The following is a 19480-nucleotide window of genomic DNA, read 5'->3' as shown; positions in this document are numbered from 1 at the left end:
TCATCCCCACGCTAGCCCTGTACCTTCGGTGACCTTCCCATTTATGGGTAGAATGTAGCTTTTTAAAATAAATGTGTAGAAGTTTTAGAAAGTGAGTTAAAAATAGTCCAAGTGGTCTGTGGATGGGGCTGAAACCCTGAGGCGGGCCCCACGGGCTCTCAGGCCAGGGCAGGTGGTCACAGAGCCCTGTGGGTCTGTGTTGGGATGGTTCCCCGATGTGTGGGGAGAGCCGGGACCTGGCTTCGGCAGGAGTGGGTTCTAGGACCCTGGAGACCTGCCCTGTCTCCATACTGATCCCGCCGCTTCTGGTACTAAAGAGGTTTACTTTCTTTCCTTAGAAAAAAAAGACAAGGAAAAAAAGGAAAAGAAGAAGAAAGCAAAAAAGGCCTCAACCAAAGACCCTGACTCACCATTCCAGAAGAAAAAGAAGAAAAAGGTAGCATGGGTTCCTCGGGGGGTCTCTGGCCAGAAAAAGGATCCAGACCCCATCCTGTGCATGTCAAGAGTATGGGTGGGGTGAACCAGACCTGGTCCCTGCCCCCTTTCCATTCTCGGGGTCCAGAGGGTGGGGGTTTGCGAGTTGTGACACACTGGAGAGGACCAGGGGAAGGCAGGTGCCACCTGAGGAGGGACAAGGTCTGTGCGTGTGGAAGCCGTGAGGTCTGTGAGGTAGAAGGATGTTCTTGGGGTGGGTGAAGGAGAGCCCCCAGGAGCTGGAGGCCAGCCAGGTAGGCTGAGGTGAGAGGAAGCCGTCCCTGGGATGTGTGTACCCCAGCTCGCAGGGTATCCTCACCACAGAATTATGGGTTCCAAAGACCGATCACATGAGGTGAGGTGGGAGTGGAGGGTGCGCCGCACCTTATATGGGTGCAGTTCTCTCCTCGGCCAGCGGGGCTTCAGCTGTGCTCAGAAAAGCTGAGCATCTGTTACTCAGAGACCCAGGCTCCTTCCTGGGCAGATGGGGCCCCATCCCTGCCCTTGGGGACCCCTATATCTGTTCTCGGGGAGCCACGAATCCTCAGGAGGGAACCATCATATCGCTCCCGGTGGGGGCAGCATGGGGGGAGGGGGGGAGATGCTTCCAGTACATGCTTCTACTTGTCTCCCTCACAGAAGAAGACAGCGGAGCAGACTGTGTGAGGGGCACAAGAGGACAGGTATGCTTCCTGGCCCGGGGATCCCTGCTGACCTCCCCTCCCCCGTGAGGGTGGGAGGGCAGCTCTAGCATCTGGCGCGGTCACAGGGGGCCGGGCAGGCGGGCTGGAGAAAGTGGTTCCGTCCCTCAAGGTCAGTGGGACCAGCGAGGTGATGCCAGAAGTCAGAGCTGCAGAATCAGAAGAGTCCAGAACAGCAATGGCAGTGACCAACACGGAGCTCCCTGGGTGCCCGCGCGGCTCGTGCCTTAGGAGCCGGGCACGGGGCTAGTGCCTCTTTGTATGTGAGGATGAGGCTTGAGGTCAGATACGGCTTGGTCTCTCCCCACCACTGTCTAGTTCCTTTTCCTTTTGATTTTGTAACTTTGAGGGCATCGTCCGAGGCAGAGGAAGACGATTTAGTCAGGCCAGGCCATTCCTGGGGATCTGGGCTCGCTCTCGGGGTGGTGGTAGGAGGGATTGAGTGTTCCACCCGGCCGATCGGCCCCAGCAGCCAGCAGCCTCCTGGAAATGGGGGTAGCCCAGCCTGCCTGGGTGTGGTGAGGGTTAAGTGGCTCGCTAGAGCACTCAGCCCAGTTCCTGGGACGCGGGCAGGGCCACCAAGTGCCCTCTGTGGTTAATGCTCCTTCCCTGCAAGACCAAGATACCAGGTCTTGCTTTGGTTTTCTTCTCTTCGGAGAAAAAGGTCAGAAATCTTCCATCTGGGTGTTTCCTTCACCTGGGGATTTCTTAGCCAGGCGGTGACCAGCCGCCTGCCTCTGCCCTCTGCCCACCATGGGTTGGAATTGAATCTTTAAGCTTCCCTCCCTCCCCAGAAGACGACAGCCAGCTGCAGTGTCCGTGCTGGCCGAGCGAGGGAGCCCTGCAGAGAGGCTGGTCCGAGGAGGAAGAGGAGGAAATGAATCCAGATCCAGTGACCTCCACTCACTGATTCCACGTCTGACTTCTGTCCTGACACCGAACGCTTCATATAGATGTGTACAGTATATATATATATTTTTTTAAGTGACCTGCCTCCCCCTTCAAACACAACATGCCCAGAGGCCTTGGGACTTTGCACCTCTTTGCCCTGCAGACCTAGCGAGGCCCAGCCTACAGCTCCTTCCATCCCTGGTCTCTGGCTGATGCTGAGGCCTTGTCCTCCTCTATCAGTTTTTTCCCTGTTTTGTTTGTGGTTTTTTTGTAACAACTCAAAATAAAAGGCTTGAAGGAAAGGTGGGAGTTCCTAGTGCATCGGGGACAGACGTTTTGCAGCTGACCTATTCTTGGAGAGTCTGGCCAACACCTGCAGGTGAACAAACCATCGCTCAGGATTTGTTCTTTACACATCAAGGCTCTGGGATGCTTTGGTGAGTGGGACAGACAGGTTGTCAGAGGAGACTCTTCAGAGTGCCCCCAGGTATTGAATCGGTGGGGAAGGAAAGCTTCCTGGAAGAAAGGGCGTCTCAGCTAAGGGGACCTCAAGCACGGTCATGGTCGATTTGCTAGGGCAGGCCAGGCAAGTACCCAGAGGCACGAAATGGAAGCGGGGGGTACTTTCCCAGCCACCTTTTGAAGTTAGGGTTTGAGCTGGAGGCAGGCCCTCTCGGGGAACCACGGGCAGAGGAGGAGCAGGAAAACCAGTTAGGCCTGAGGTGCCCTCGTGTCCAGGTAACAGAGGTTCTGTGATGGTGACGGTGAGAAACAAGGAACCCAAAAGAGCTGTCCGGGTGATCTCTGTATGACTTGGGGAGGGCAGCAGTGCGGTTGCCCAGAGCAGCGAAGTCACGGCGATTTCTCTCCAAAGCTTCGAGCCTTCTGCTAGTGAGAGTAGGAGGCCGTGCAGATAGAGTGCTGGGCCGGAGGCCTTGGGAGACCCAGGGTGGCATCCGGCTGCACCCTTAACCTGGGGCCCTGCCCCCGTGCTTGCCTCTGTCCCCGCACCAAGGGTGTCGGTCTAGAGCAGGTACGGTTTTGACAGGGGTGAGCCCCCTGGTTCTCCACAGCCCCCACTCGCTGGCAGGCCTGACACCAGGCCTGGGTCACTGCCGTCTGTCCTCACACTCGTACTGTTCTTAGTACAGAAATGAGAACAGGGATCTGGGAAAATGGCAGCTGGACCAAGAGGAGCTTGCACTTAAAGAGCGATGGGCAAGAGCCTATTTCTTTTTGGAAGCAGAGTATTTCTGTGCGTTAACATGGAGACCCAAGTATGTCTGTATCTAAAGAGCGCACCCCCACAGCCCGCCTGGCCCCACGGGCCTCTGGGGGGCTCCCTGGGCTGCGCCCTCCCACCCACACCGCTGGATTCAAGGTCTCTGTTACCTCCTTGGGATAAATGAACCAGATCCCAACAACAGTCAGGAACCAGAAGTGGTCTACTTACTATGTTTTATTCTCAGAGCCTCAGCCCTGGGGGCTAATGACAAGCTTGACTGCACACAGGGAACTGGGGGTTGGCAGAAAGGGAGGTGGGGTTGTGGAGAGGCTGGTTCTTCCTGGGTGAGTGTCGCTAGAGGGAAAGAGTGGCTCATCCCCCCCTAGTTAAATAGGCTACAAAGCCAAGGCCGAAAGAGAGCGACAGCAAACATGTTGGGTGTAGGGAAGCATCGTGCCCTCTCCCTGCACCTTCCCACTTCGTCCATGGGCCTGGATCTTGGGGCTCCATGTTGGAGGCTGAACTGGGGGTCAGCCTAGCTCTTGGTTCACCTTCGTGGGCCGTGCATCCCTGCTGATGTATGGGGTTTGGGCAGCAGGGCCCGCATCGTTATATCTGTGCTGCTCTGACAGGACGCGTGTCCAAGGATGATGGAGAGCCAGGTGCCAGGGTGTCATGGAAGGAGGCGCAGAAGGGGAGCTGGTGAGCAGGGGAGCGGTGTGTGAGGGAGGGGAGAGGGGCTAGGGTGGGAGGAGAGAGGGGAGCAGGGAAGCAGTGGCCATGCAGGGCTGGTTGTGTGCTGGCATCTGTGTCTGCTGTTCACATGACCACTATGGAGAAGAGAAGCAGCCGGTTAGGGTTGAGGTCCCCTGTTGTCCCTGACCCTTCCCAGCACCCTGGGATCTCAGAGCAGTTGAGGACTTGCCACCCCTGCAGCCCCTAGAGGTGGTGCTCGTGTGAAATGGTTGTCCCCGGGGAGGTTGGAGAATGACCCAGGGTCATGCTGCACTGGCCATTCATCCGTGAGGGATTCGGCCCCTCTGGGGATACGTTGCTGGGGACCAAATGTCCCCTGCAGGAGCCCTTACCTTGGCCCAGGTCCGGCTTGGTCATGCCCAGCCCAGATGACAGGTCTTCAATGTCCACTGACTCTGCAAAGGAGTAGCAAGTCCATTTGTCACTTGGCAGTCCAGCCTCCCACACCCACTGGCGAGGGGCCTGGGTCATTCTTCCCAGCCCAGCCACAGGACTCTTGTCGGATGGCAACAACCAGGCGTGGTCGGGGAAGGCCACGGGAGGGGATGATGACACAGGATGGGTGGGCCTGTAGGACTCCCGGATGCACTGTGGGTGGTGCAGGGCTGCGTGAGCATCACAGGTGAGGGACAGAAGGACAGATGAGTAAGTAGATGAGTGGAAGTGAGGAGAGAAAAGGTGGATGGACAAACACGTGAGGAATGCACGGGTAGGTGGATGGATAAAGCGGTGGCTGAGCGGCTGCCCCCAGGAGCTCGACTGTCCGGGCCACGTGTGCGCCAGGAGGGACTTCTCGCCCCGCAGCCTTCCTGGACCTTCCTGCTCCTTTGACACTCCCTGGCCGAGTAGGCACTCTTACCACTGCAGTTACGGTGCCCGTGGCTCCTGGTGTGGGGGACCTCGGTGCCGTTGGGGAAGACGCACCAGCAGTAGCCGGTGCTCCCATAGCACTGGAGCGGCTTATAGTTGCCGTCCTCGTCGCACTGGGGCCTGAACGTGCCAGGGTGGACGGCGGGAATGCGGCTGACCTCTTCCTGGCACTTGGTCAGTACTGAAGCGACAGGCATGGCGAAGACAGTGAGTGAGCAGGCCCTGGGCCAGGGTCTCGGCAGAACGAGAGATCCACATACCACTGCTGTGGGCCTGATGCCTTCTGCCCAAGTGGCCGTGCTCACTCTACCCATTGCACAGATGGGGAAACTAAGGCATGGACCAGCAGAGTCTGAGATCAGAGGAAGTGAATGGCCATGTGGCTGATTTATCCCAGAACTTGATGATTTCTTCTGACACTCAAGGCCTATTAAAGTTTGGGATCGCACTTGTGAGTCTTATTTGTAGGGAAAAGCAGTGGGCATCTCGGGAAGTCTGAGCGGCTGTTACCGGGGTTATCCAAGTACAAACTGGGGCTTTGTTGAGGATGTAGAGGGAATTCAAACATCAGCTGGGAGTTGGTCGAGATGACACTGAACGTGCCTTCTGTGAACCTATGACGGAAAAATCAGAGGCCTAGGGTGGGGCGGGCCACTGTTCTACTTCCAGACCTGACGCCCAGAAGGAAGACCCTGGCCCAGAGTTGCGTGGCAAATTAGTGCCAGGATGGAGACCTGGCACTCTGCGATGCTTCAGGGCTGAAAATCCTGCCATACGTTGTCCACAAGATGGGAGAACCCCAAGGCCCTCTTGTCCGGCACCTGCTGGCTGTGAGCGTGAGGAGGGCCCTCTGAAGGTGGGGTCATGAGCCCTCCCAGCCCCCTCAGGAACCTGTGCAGTGTGGAGCGGGGAAGACCTTGTGATGACACCTGGGATGTTTCGGGCGGTTTTGCTCCAGGCCAACTTGTGCAGCGCTGACCTCCGCAAGGGAGGTCATCCCCTAAAAGGAGGCCTCTGCCTTGTGGGCCCTCAGGCAGGATGGGGGCTGGGGTTGGGGGGAGCAGCCAAGGCCAGAAGGAACAGGCAGGAAAGACAGGAATGAGAGCCCTGGAGAGTCCCAGTGCTTGGGTCAGGGAGTGATCAGGTCCTACCCTCTGCAGCTCCAGGAGAGTCCCGAGGGAGCCCCCAGAAGCCCTGGCAGCCCGAGGCTCCCACTCCCATACCTTTCACTGGAATGTCGGCGGGGTGCTTCTCCAGGGAGTTCTTGCTCATTTCAAACAAAAGCCACTGATACATCCAGTTCTCGAAGACCTGATGGGATGAGGCAAGGGGTCAGGCTCATCAGCCCCCTCCAACCTTCCCTGGCTTTGCCCCTGGGGACAGACATGGGGGGGTCTGACAGGGACTCGACACCCCAGAGTCCAGCTGCAGCGCGGACCCACGGAGTTTGGTCTAGGTGGTTCCTCAGCTGCAGCCCTCTTCATGGTTGTGGCTTTGTTGGTGTTGGCCAGACTACTGCAGCTCCCTGGGGATGGCTTCCCCGGACCCCACCCCCCTCCCTGTACAGCACCTTTTCCCAGCCCTGTCCTAATGTCAGGAACCAGAGGGAGCCAGTGTGGGGAAACCTGCTGACCTTCCAATCCAGGGTCCCCATGGTGTTCTTAAGGTGTTTCAGGTTCTCCGGGAAGTTCCCCTTCAGCTGCGGGTACACCTTCAGAGGGTCACCCTCCTGCAGGGTAGCAAGGCAGGAGGGAAGGTTTAAAAAGTGCTCCCCCGCAGGCACGGTGAAATGTGCAGCCCGTGTTCCCCTGGACCCTTGCCGTAACGGAGCCAGTGGGGACGGGAGGCGGCAAGGGCCGTCCAGCGGCACAGCTGTGTGATCCCCAGGCTGGGAGTAGAGAAACCCAGGTTCCAGGCCCGGATCTACCACTAACCCCCAGTCTTCTTTCTACTCCTTGCAGACTCTTCCTCACCTTTCAGGCCTCCCCTCCTCCACACCCCCTCCCCTGCCGTCACTCAGTCGGGTCCTCTGCTTCTTTCCATGCAAAGCTCCCTGCGTGTCCCTCATCACCTGGTCACTTGTCTGCCTCCCACACTAGTCTGGGACTCCCATGGGATTAGAAGCGAGTCTGAGTGTTTCCCAGTGTGAGCCCAGAGCCTTGCAGTGCCTGGCACAGAGTAGACATGCAGAAGAAATTTGGGGAGGAAAAAGTGGGCATCTTGAGCAAGTCACTCCTGGGCTTTGGCCCTCAGATTCTCTAACACTCAAAAAAGGGGATGGCAGGGCTAGACTATGACATTGAAGGGTCACCCTGGCATTCGTTCACTGATCCGGTGAGCCTGTCCTGAATGTCTCCTGTGAGCCCAGAATGGTGCAGGCCTTCGAGCAGGCTTTCCCTTCGGGGGAAACCTGGGTGGGTGGGCAGGGTCACTGGCTGGGTCCCACTCACCAGGAGCATGTGCATCACGTGGTCCTGTGTCATGTTGCCGTACTTGGTGGCGTTCTGCACGGGCTGTGGAAGGAAAGAAAAGGGGGTTACCAGCACTGGCCCACAGAGGAGGCGCCCTGCAGCAGAGCCAGCAGCTGGAGTCTGGGTAAGAGGCCCAGGTGCTCAACAGGAACAGGCCCATCTCTGCCACCTGCAAGCATGAGAGCTCAAGCCACTCACTTTACCTTCCTGCGTCAAGGTCCTTATTGGTCAAATCTGCATAAGCTTTCCTGTCCAGGACTTTGGGGACAACAGATTGTTTTATGAACAAAACCATTACCCATCTAGGACATCAAGAGCTTTGGGAAAGAGGGGACTGAGATGCTCTGGGAAACGAGAAGCACTTTGTAAGCACCCCAGGGATGGCCCCAGAGGCTCTTTCCTCCCCCACTCCTGGGAGCCCTCTTCTTCCTAGGGTGGGCCCTGTCCCACCCCTCACAGCGGTCCGCTCCCCCTAGCCATGCTTTTCCTGGCTCAGCAGTCCTCCCCTGTCCCTTGGCACCTGCCCTCCATCTGGGCTACGTAACACCTCCCCGTTCCACCGTCCTGGGGTCGTCCTTACCGCCTGGAGCAGGCCTTGCATGGGCATCGTCTGCATCAGCATGGGGGTGGCTACCCGCAACTTGTTCAAAGGCTTGGCAGCTGTGGGAAGAGGAGGTACATACAGTATGAGCGTGGGTGCCCCCAGTGCCCAGGGAAGAGAGTACTCAGATGAGGGAGGAGAAGGCAGGCCCGGCCGGGTGCCGGAATGGGGTCTCTGAAGCCAAGGGACGTGGGGTGGGGGAGGTCAGGATGGAGGCGGGGCACGCACGCTTGGGAAGCTTCATGCGCAGGTTCTCCAGCTGCAGGTTCTGTGCGGTGACCGTCAGCTTGTCCAGCCGGCCCTGCTGCTGGTACAGGAAGTAGGCAGTGGTGGCCTGGCCGGCCAGGAGCAGAGCCACCAGGACAGAAAAGCCTGTGTACAGGGCTCCTCGGCTGCACTTGCTGTTGGGGGGATGAGGAGATAGGTCAGAGGAGAGTCCACAGAGGTGGCTGCCCCAAGGACTGACAGAGTGGGGGGATGCCCCATTTCTATCAGTCCCTCCACCCCCTCGGCTACCCCTAACACACACACACACACACACACACACACACACACACACTTTAAGCACAAACAAGTCCCAACGGGCATGCAGCTTGAAAACATTCCCCAAGCCCCGTATTTCCAACCATTACTGTTCCTACGGTCCGCCTAAGCAGAAATCCTAGATCTATCCCCTGGACTTAGGATGAGTGGGGAAAAGCCAGGGACAAGTGCCTTGTCCTTTCTACCAGGGGATTTCCTGAGGATCAGGACTGCCCTCCAGAGGAAGGCAGTTTTCATCTCCCACCTACCCAACCCCCGCGGTGAAATCAGAGAAAAAGGAAAGAAGTGGGACCTGGACAGCAGAGTATGTGGCCCACCTAAAAACGAGAAGTGAGGCCTTGACATTTCAGGGGCAGGTTGGGGGCACTGGACGATGTCAGACTAGAACAGGGCCAGGCACCACCCCCTCTGGGGGCACATCCTCTGCCCCAGACTCTCAGTGTCTTTGAGCAAATCTCTGCTGTTCTTTGGGCCTGTCATGTGGATGCCTCTCACCTCAGCAATTCTAGGACCTGGTAGTTTTCTTCTTTGAAGTAAGATCTGACTGTGACCACAGAAAATATTTCAAATGATGATACCTACCCAGGGGGAATTTCAGCGGGAGTGTGGCGCTGAGCCTGTGTAACTGGGAGAGTGTCTCACATTCCCTAAACTGGATGGCCCTACTGGGAGGAGTAGCCAGATCTCAGCCCTTGGAGCTGTTGGCCTTGGATACGGTTTGGCAGGGCACATGGACGTGGTACAGTTTAGGGAAGGTAAGGATCCTGTGCCAGGAACCTGAGAGTTCCTGGCCTGTTTTCTCCCACCTCACCCCAGAGGCGGGACTACTAACTAGAACCCCCGTGGGAACTGTCTGGAAACTGTCGGGACGAGACTGCATTCTGCTTACTCCAGGAACCAACAAGGACACTTTAGGAAACTCCAGGAGACCCTTCTGCATAGTAACTCATGACGTCACAAACAGAGCTCATTCTCATTGGCTCTCTGCTTGCCAGTCCTCTGCATTTTCTGGGCCAAGGTCCAGACCAAAAGATTGTTGTTCTGTTAGGACAAAGCAAACACCCTGCATGGGGAAGAGGAGACGAGACGGGAGGGGAAAATGAAAACAAATCCCACTTCTAGGGCTTCTCAAGGAATAGGGGTAGCCAGCCCCTAAAGTTTGTAAAAAGTCCACCCGAGCCAGGGTCTTGTCTGGGCTCAAGCTCTCCAGCTCATTACCTACAGGCTCACGCGCGCCCCTTCCACAACCCCACGCCCAGTCTAATTCCAGTCTTAGGAGAAACTGAACGTCAGTTTCTCCTATGAGCGTAAGAATCTACACAGCCATATTGGAGATAAGGCCTGGTATGGAACCCTGGCTCTGCACCCCCTTAGCTCAGGGACCAGGGGCAAGTCACTTAACCCCTCTGAGTGAGTAACCTGAGATAGGAACAGCTACTCAAAGGGTTGTTACAGAAAATAAGATCCTGAGGGTAAAGCCCTTGGCTCCATACCTAGGCACACAACACTGAACACTTTCTCAGGAGTTAAGAGTTAAAACTTAGCATCTGGTTTCCTTCCTCTTTTTGCATCTTGAATGCGGTCCCCTGGTTCTGAATAACTGCCAACTCTTGTCCCCTCTATATTCATTTCCTCCTTTCCACTACCTCCTTCTTAAATAAACAATAATAACCGGCTGAAGTCAGGAGCCAACCAGAACTAGCAGGAATCATGATACAAATGTTGCCAGGCAGAAGTGCTCACAAAAGGGTCTGAGGTCAGCTCAAGGCTGGAAAGGACTGGGCACACAGGGCAGGTCAGTTTTAGAAGCAGTAACTAAACTAAAAGGAAAACCAGACAAAGATTTGAGGAGGGGGCACCCTCTCCGTACACTGAGCCCATGCTGGGTCTGCACCTCACTGGGTGGCCTGAACTCAGAGGGCCTCCATCTCCCCTCCTTGCAAATCATGCTTCCAGATGGGGGCCAGATGGTAGTGAGCTCACACTTTGAAATCAGGCTAGTCCTGGGTTCAAATTCTCACTCCAACACTCACTAGCTGTGATAACTTAGGTAAGTTGCTAACTAACAAAGCCTCAATTTTCTCTTATGTAAAAATGGGGATGGGGTGCCTGGGTGGCTCAGTTGGTTAAGAATCCAACTCGATCTCAGCTCAAGTCTTGATCTCAGGCTCGTAAGTTCAAGCCCTGCACTGGGCTCTGTGCTGGGTGTGACGCCTACTTAAAAAATTAATTAATTAATTGATTAATAATAAATAAGTAAATAAATAAATAAATAATGTGGGGATGAGAAAAGTACCCGACTCTAGGGTTACTTTGAGAATTAGGATTGGGTTTAGCACATAACTAATCACAGTAATTACTAACAGTGACTGAGGACTGGTAACAGGTAGACAGTGAAAGGGGACTATCATCGTGGCTAGTATCATCACTGTCTTTATTTTTACTGAGACCCAGAGAGAAGCAGTGACTTGTTGCCTGGTCACCTGTCTCGCAGAATGCAGTTCCTCATGACATCTCTGAGCGTCTCTCCCAAACCCCTTTCTGCCTGGTAACAGCTGACATCACAGCTCTAAATCCCTGTAATTTGCAAATTACCTTTTTTTTTTTAAGATTCTATTTTTAAGTCACCTCTACACCTAATGTGGGGTTTGAACCCACAACCCTGAGATCAAGAGTCACATGCTCTAGTGTCTGAGCCAACCAGGACCCCCAATTTGCAAATTACTTTTTGAAGACTGGGGACTATGGGGACACAGGGTAACTGCATTCTTTTTTTTTTTTAATGTTTATTTTTGAGAGAGAGATAGAAGGGAAGGGGCGCAGAGAGGGGGAGCGAGAGGGAGAGAGAAGAGAAGGAGAGAGAGGGAGAGAGAGGAAGAGAGAGGGAGAGAGAAGGAGACAGGGAGAGAGAGAGAGAAGGAGAGAGGGAGAGAGAGGGAGGGAGGGAGGGAGGGAGGGAGGGAGGGAGGGAGACCCAGAATCTGAACAGGGTAGCTGCATTCTAATCCTGCTTTTTTTCAGGAAACATCTGGATGAGAGAATCCTGGGGCTGGGAGAAGGTCCCGGGGTCCTCTGGGTGGCTGCTCCGGCCCCTTGCTACAAAGGAGAGGGACCCAGGCAGGGCATGCCCACATCAACCTTCAGTGCCTTCTACAAATTTAGCCAGAGTCCCCCTTTGCCTTTCCCTGACCCCTTCCAGCATCTCTCAATCCCTCCTGTAATGGCGGACGCGTCCATCGACTCAACAAACACCTGTGACTATACTTCCCTGATACAAACTCATACACTGGTCCGTGGGAATTAGAGAGAAACCCCACTGTGATGAGCTGCTTCTACCATCCTCTTTGCGAAACTCTGTTTCTCCATCTAGGATCCATAGCATTTTCCAAATCTCGTCCAAAGTTTCTAACCTAGGATTCACAGTCCAGCTTCCTGAGGTCTGTGAAGCCTGTGATATCGTTTGAAACTCTAGGGAGAGAATCCGGGGCGCTCTCCTGATTTTCAGAAGCGTATCGTGCAAAGAAATATAAAACTCCTGCCCTCAAAAAGCCCCCTCATTGTACAGGAGGGAGAACAGAAGACCTGAGCAGGCCAGAGACTTGCTCAACATCACCCAGAGTCAGGGCCTGAATCTAGCCGTCCTGCGGCTCCCCATCTAGTGCTCCTCCCGCAGCACCTGGGCACATCTGTACGGTCCGGGATTTGTGTGCTCTCTCCCGAAGCTCACACATACCTCTCCGGGGCTGCAGGGCGCTGGCCCAGAATGGGCAGCTGCTCATGGTTGGAGATAAGGTCGCGCTGGTCTTCCATGGTTCTGGCCTCTAGTCTTCCCCACCACACCTCCTGCTGCTGCTGCTGCTGCTGCCTCCTGGGTGTCTGGGACCCTGAACCCGTGGCCCACCTCTTGAAGTCGGGGCTGAGGAGGAATCTGATTCGTCCACAGGAGGCCACTCCGCCCACTAGTTAAAGTGGAAGTGAAAACCACAGAGCTGGAAATACCCCCACTTGGGCAAAGCTGCCTTTAACAGGGCAGGATGAGGGGGTGGTGATGCTCCCCAGACAGGTGGAAAGGCCAGCATACTTCCATTGGTTGCTCAGGGCCCTCGTCACTTGTTTCCGGGCAGACCTTTGGATTCATAAGGCACTTTGGATATTTCAACAAACAGGCAAATGTTCACTCCCTAGACAGGAAACCACTTTGAAAGAGAAAATGCCTTTGTCTCCCCTGTTCCCCCATAGATAGCTGGGTGCAGAAAGGGAGAGGAAACGGTGGGCTCAGTGATCCCCCTGCTGCCTCCTAACTTGAGCATTTCATGAACTGAGTCCATGTTTCTAAGGCTCTGGGACTAACATTAACTGCCACTTACTAAGTCCTCCTTTGTGCCAGGCACAGTGCTAATTGTTTTACATGCTTTGTTTCATTTGATCTTTACAGTGACTCTTTGAAGCCTGTTTGATTTTATTATTTCCATTTATAGGGAGGGACACAGAGGCTTTTGAGAGGCTACGTGCTTGCCCAAGATCATGCATCCAAGAAGTGGGGAGTCTAGGTTTTTAACCACTCGGCTCTTCCGTCATGCTGATGTCCAAACCATGTATTTCAAATTCAGGACAGTGGGGGCCTCTGCGGAAGGCCTGAGAAGGGAGATTTAACTGTGTTGGCAAGGTTTTATTTCTTACTATCTGTGGCTCACATACCACATTTGTTTTATTAATCTTTATGTCTTTTATGTGTTTCAAAATTTACATTAGTAATTTTTAAAATAATTTTAACAGCTTTTAAAGACTTTGTGGTTTGGGGTGCCTGCGTGGCTCAGTCAGTTAAGTGCCCAACTCTTGGTTTCAGCTCAGGTCATGATCTCACAGTTTGTGACTTTGAGCCCGACATCAGGCTCTTTGCTAACAGCACAGAGCCTGCTTGGGATCCCTTCCCTTTCTCTCTGCCCCTCCTCTGCTCACGTTCTCTCTCTCTCTCTCTCTCAAAACAAATAAATAAAGTAAAAAAAAAACATAAAACCTGTTAAAAATAAAAACAAAATAGACTTTGTGGTTTGAAGATTCAATGAGTCTAAGATTTCAAAAGTCAAGGGAGATAGTATATGTATTTTGAGGAGACGGAGAAGAGCAGACATGGCCTTCAATGCACCAGACCGGAGTTCAAATTCCAAGTCAGGAAGACCTAGCCCATGACCTGAGCCAGTGCCTTGACCTTTCTGAATTGTTTTTCTCCTTTGTAAAGGAAGGACAATAATACTAAACTTGCTAAGTTGTAAGAGTAAATAAGCATTTAGCACAGAGCCTGGTAACCATAGGAGATGCTCAAGAAATGAAACTGTTACTCAGATATTTACTAGTTAAGATATTTTCTGGATAATCAAGACAAATGAAATTATGTATCCATACAAACTTGCGCACAAATGTTCATAAAAGCCCTCAAGTGGAAATAACCCAAACCCAACGTCACCTAGATAAACAAATTGTGATTCACCCATACAATGGATACTACTTGCAAAAAAAGGAATGAACTATTGATACATATACAATCTGGATGAATCTCAAAATAAGTATACTATATGAAAGAAGCCAGAACAAAAGAGTATATACTGTATGATTCCATTTAGATAAAGTTCTAGGAAATGCAAACTAACTTACAGTGATAGCAAAGAAATGAGTAGTTACCTAAGGATTGAGGGGGTGTACGGGTGCCTGGGTGGCTCAGTAGGTTAAGCGTCCAACTTCAGCTCAGGTCATGATCTCGTGGTTTGTGAGTTGAAGCCCCACGTCGGGCTCTGTGCTGACAGCTCAGAGCCTGGAGCTCACTTCAGATTCCATCTGCCCCTCTCCTGCTCACACTGTGTCTCTCTCAAAAATAAATAAATATTTTAAAAAAATTTTTTTAATGAAAAAAAAAGGATTGAGGGGGTGTGGTGCAGGAAGGGACATGAAGGAGGGATGACAAAGTGGCACAAAGAAACTTTGGGGGCACTATCTTGATTGCAGAGCTTTATTCATGATGTATGCACATGTCAAAGCTTACCAAATTGTACACTTTAAATACACAAAATTTATTATGTATCAATCATACCTCAATAAAGCTATTTTTAAAATAAGACTTTTGGGGGCACCTGGGTGGCTCAGTCAGTTAAGTGTCCGACTTCGGCTCAGGTCATGATCTCATCATTGGTGAGTTCGAGCCCCGCATCGGGCTCTGTGCTGACAGCTCAGAGCCTGGAACCTGCTTCAGATTCAGTGTCTCCCTCTCTCTCTGACCCTCCCCTGCTCATGCTCTGTCTCTCTCTCCTTCAAAAATAAATAAAAACATTAAAAAAATTTTTTTAATAAAATAAGACTTTTTAAAAACATTCCTTTTTTTTAAGTTTATTTATTTTGAGAGAGAGAACAAGCAGGAGAGGGGTAGAGAGAGGGAGAGAGAATCCCAAGCAGGCTCCAAATAGGGCTCAAATTCACAAACCATGTGGTTTCTAAGCTGAAACCAAGAGTAGGATGCTTAACTGACTGAGCCACCCAGGAGCCCCTTTTAAGATGTACAAATGGCCAATAAGCACATGAAAAGATGCTCCACGTTATGAGTTATTAAGGAAATGCAAATCACAGCCACAATGAGGTGCCACCTCACACCCACTATGGTGGCTGTAACCGAAAAGACAGACAATAACGAGTGTTGACAAAGATGTGGAAAAAATGAAAATGCCATATTTCTGGTGGGAATGTAAAATAGTACAGCTGGGGCGCCTGGCTGGCTCAGCCACAGAGAATGGCCACTCTTGATCTCAAGGTCCTAAGTTTGAGCCCAACATTGGGGGTAGAGTTTACTTTTTAAAAAATAAAATAAGGGGGGCGCCTGGGTGGCTCAGTCGGTTAAGCGGCCGACTTCAGCTCAGGTCACGATCTCGCGCTCCGTGAGTTCGAGCCCCGCATCGGGCTCTGTGCTGACAGCTCAGAGCCTGGAGCCTGCTTCCGATTCTGTGTCTCCCTCTCTCTCTGCCCCTCCCCCATTCATGCTCTGTCTCTCTCTGTCTCAAAAATAAATAAACGTTAAAAAAAATTTTTTTTTAAATAAAAAATAAAATAAGGGGCACCTGGGTGGCTCAACTGGTTAAGAGTGACTCTTGGTTTCAGCGCAGGTCGTGATCTCATGGTTGTTAGATTCTCTCCTTCCCTCTCCCTCTGCCCCTCCCCACTTGCTCTCTCTCTCTCTCTCTCTCTCAAAATAAACTTTAAAAAAATTTTTAAAAAATTAAAACATGGTACCACTACTTTGAAAAACAATTTGACAACTCCTCAACAAATTAAACAGGGTTACCGTATGAGCCAGTAACTCTGCTCCTAGATCTGGCACAAGAGAAATGAAAGCATACCCCCACACAAAAACCCGCACGATGGGGTGCCTGGGTGGCGCAGTCGGTTAAGTGTCCGACTTCAGCCAGGTCACGATCTCGTGGTCCGTGAGTTCGAGCCCCACATCAGGCTCAGGGCTGATGGCTCAGAGCCTGGAGCCTGTTTCTGATTCTGTGTCTCCCTCTCTCTCTGCCCCTCCCCCGTTCATGCTCTGTCTCTCTCTGTCCCAAAAATAAATAAATGTTGAAAAAAAAATTAAAAAAAAAAAATTAAAAAAAAAAAAAACCCGCACGCAAATGTTCTTAGCACCATTGTTCTTCATACCCCTAAAGTGAAAACAATCCAAATGTCCATCACCTGATGAGTGAATAAAATGTGGCATAGCCATACAATAGAATATTATTTAGCCGTAAAGAGGAGGTAATATATCAACAGAACTGGTTTTTTTTTCTTTTTTTTCAGAAACAGTGAAGTACTGATTCATGCCACTAAATGTTTGAATTTGGAAAACATCATGCTAAATGAAATAAACCAGACACAAAAGGCTACATACTGTATGATCTATTTCTGTGAAATGTCTGGATTTCCACAGAGAGAGAAATCCATAGAGAGAGAAAGTAGATCAGTGGTCGCCGGGGGCTGGGTGGGGAGGGGAGGATAGAGAATGATTGCTAATGGGTAGGAGGTTTCCTTTTGGGTGATGAATATATTCTAGAATTAGATAGTGGTGATGGTTACACGACTTTGTGGATATATGGAAAACCACTGAGTTGTACAATTTTAAAAGCTTGAATACTGTGTTATGTGAATTATAGCTCAATTTAAAAAAAGATTTCTTGGTAATGATGGCTCGAACACACATATAGCTTCACTTCCTCTCTCAAATGACATTTTTTTTAATTTAAACTATAAGGACAAGGAGGACAGAAGAGAAAGCAGCAGCAGAATTTTGGAAGCTGGAGAGCATATACACTAGAGGTAACTCCTGTAGCAGATCCAGAAAGCTAAATCCTAAACCTGCAGCTAGAAAAGCTGACAAGCCACCTATTTACATGGCAGATGCAAATCTGCTCAGGAACTGGGATATTAGGCAACTGGGTAGGAGTAACGGTGGGGCTAAGAAGAGGAGGATTGGTTGGAAGTCTGCTTACCAAACAGTTGGATACCCACTTCCTTTCCTGCCATAAGTTCCTCCTCCCTCTCTCAGGGAAGACTGGAAGTTTATCCTCTGGCACAGCATAGGACATGGGCTGGTACTAGAGCTAAGAGTCCCAGCCTTCTCCCCACTCCCGGTTCCCCAAATGCTAGAAGGCAGGCCTGTCCCTCCAGGCAGTACATGAGAAGATCCTTCTTTGGGGAACATGAGCATCCCAGGAGAAATGACCTAAAAATTCTGACATTGGGAGTTCCTCAATGAAACGGATAATGCTATAGGGGAGCTCTCAGTGGATAAGCCCTACTCATGGATCACAGCTTCTACTTGGTTTTTTAGATGATCAAGGGTTATAGAATATCTGAAGAAAGCCTCTAACATAAAAGAGAATGAACAAAACAAATAACCAACCCCCAAAAAGCACCACGGAGGAACAAAATGGCCATGATTAGCATCAGAGACATAAAATATGATACTATACCCATGAACAAGAATAGATGCCCTTAGAAGAAAAACACAGCTGAAAAAAAAAAAAAGAAGAAGAAAAACACAGCTATTGAAGATTAAAAGCACAAGGGCAGATATTAAACAATTGGTAGATGGAAGATAAAGGGTTTTTTTTTTCGTTTCTCAGAAAGATAAATTTCCCACAAAGACAAAAAGAAAAACTGGAAAGAAAAGAAAAGAGAATTAAAGACCAGTTTGGGAAGCCCAACAGCCAAATATCAGAGTTCCAGAAATAGAGAACAGAGAAAATCAAGGGGAAGAAATCATCAGTGAAATAAGTCAGTACAATTTCCAGAATTCAAGGGCATAAATTTCCAAACTGAAAGGGCCCAGGGAAGACCAAGGAAAAAGCATGAAAATAGTCTCAAACCAAGGCACATTACGGCGAGGCTTCAGAAAAATAGAGACAAAGAAAAGATTCCGCAAATTCCAAATTTCCAAAAAGGAAAAAACAAAACATATACAAAACACCAGGAATCACAATGACTTTGGACTTCTTAACAGCAACCCTGCAAACCAGAAGATAATGGAGCAATGTCCTCAAAATTCTACGGGAAAGTTATTTCCACCCTGGCATCTTCACTGAGCCAAATTATCAAATATGTGAGGGTGTCATGAAGATATTCTCAGACATTCAAGATCTCAAAATTTTTCCTTTCTCAGAAAGCTTCAGGAAGGTATGCTCCACCAAAATGAAGGCGTTCACTAAAAATACAAGGAGACCTGAGACACAGGAAACTGAAATTCCACTTGTGAGACAGAATAGGGATCCCCAAGAGGGTGGTGCACAGAAATTCTAGGAGTAAAACGAAAACATCTACATTGGATCAGGCCCAAAGGCTCTGAAAGACATCTCAATGTGACAAAATTGATACATATCTGATATGTCTGATAGATATATGATATGTACTGAGAGGCAATTTAGGTAGTTTTTGGAGAGTATAAAATTAAATTATGATAATTTCACTGAAAATTAAGTGAAGGAACACTCATACACTGTTGGTGGGACGCAAACTGGTGCAGCCACTCTGGAAAACACTATGGAGGTTCCTCAAAAAGTTAAAAATAGAAGTACCTCATGATCCGGTAATTGCACTACTGGATATTTACTCCCCAAATGCAAAAACATTAATTCAAAGGGATACATGCACCCCTATGTTTATTGCAGTATTATTTACAACAGCCAAATTATGGAAGCAGCCTAAGTGTCCATCAACAGATGAACCGATAAAGAAGATGTGGCACATATACACAATGGAATATTATTCAGTCATTAAAGAGAATGAAATCTTGCCATTTGCAACAACATGGATAGAAGCAGAGAGTAGAATCTTAAGCAAAGTGTCAGAGAAAGACATATATCGTATGATTTCACTTATATGTGGAATTTAAGAAACAAGAAAACAAGGAAAAAGAAAAAAGAGAGAGAAAGACAAACCAAGAAACAGATTCTTAACTGTAGAGAACTGATGGTTACTGGAGGGGAGGTGGGTGGAGGGATGGGTAAAAAAGGTGATGGGGGAATTAAAGAACACGCTTATCATGATGAGCCCTGAGTAATGTACACCTGAAATTAATATAACACTGTATGTTAACTGTACTGGAATTAAAATTAAAAATTTTAAAAAACAACAAAAAAGAAGGGCTGTTGGGTGGCTCAGTCCATTGAGCAACCCACTCTTGATTTCAGCTCAGGTAATGATTCCAGGGTTGTGGAAGCAAGCCCTAAGTCGGGCTCACGCTGAATGTGGAGACTGCTTAAGATTCTCTCTCCCTCTGCCCCTCCCTGACTCCTGCTCTCTCTCTCTCTCAAAAAAAAAAAAAAATAAATAAAAATAATAATAATAATAATAAAATTTAAATAAAAAAATTTTAAAAGGGGTGCCTCGGTGATTCAGTCAGTTGAGTAACCAACTTTTGGTTTCGGCT

The 19480-nt window shown here is 50.3% G+C and overlaps 2 protein-coding genes across 11 annotated transcripts in view; one reads left to right on the top strand and one right to left on the bottom strand.

Moving 5' to 3' along the window:
• TCOF1 (treacle ribosome biogenesis factor 1) overlaps window positions 1-2394 on the top strand; it is a 38101-nt gene extending 35707 nt beyond the window's left edge. For 8 of the 10 annotated variants that reach the window (XR_007150542.1, XM_047851117.1, XM_047851073.1 and 5 more), the window contains 3 exons: window positions 339-436; window positions 1114-1157; window positions 1970-2394. Coding sequence is in view for 8 of the 10 variants with exons in the window: in XM_047851117.1 (XP_047707073.1) it covers window positions 339-436; window positions 1114-1140 (125 nt within the window). In the remaining 2 variants the exon portion in view is untranslated. The other 2 variants (XR_007150543.1, XM_047851059.1) reach the window with 2 other exon arrangements.
• Window positions 2395-3507: 1113 nt separating this feature from the next.
• Window positions 3508-12495, bottom strand: CD74 (CD74 molecule; the record flags this gene model as incomplete). The annotated part of the gene is made up of 9 exons (XM_047851118.1): window positions 3508-4121; window positions 4380-4442; window positions 4907-5098; window positions 6141-6228; window positions 6551-6646; window positions 7368-7430; window positions 7969-8048; window positions 8218-8390; window positions 12266-12495. Coding segments are annotated over 9 exons (996 nt in total), but the record flags the coding sequence as incomplete, so codon positions are not given.
• Between the last annotated feature and the right edge of the window lie 6985 nt (window positions 12496-19480).

The sequence above is a fragment of the Prionailurus viverrinus genome, chromosome A1 (genome assembly GCF_022837055.1).
Source record: "Prionailurus viverrinus isolate Anna chromosome A1, UM_Priviv_1.0, whole genome shotgun sequence".
Classification (NCBI taxonomy): Eukaryota; Metazoa; Chordata; class Mammalia; order Carnivora; family Felidae; genus Prionailurus; species Prionailurus viverrinus.
The sequence above is the reverse complement of the archived record's forward strand: the minus strand, read 5'-3'. Positions and strand labels throughout refer to the sequence as shown.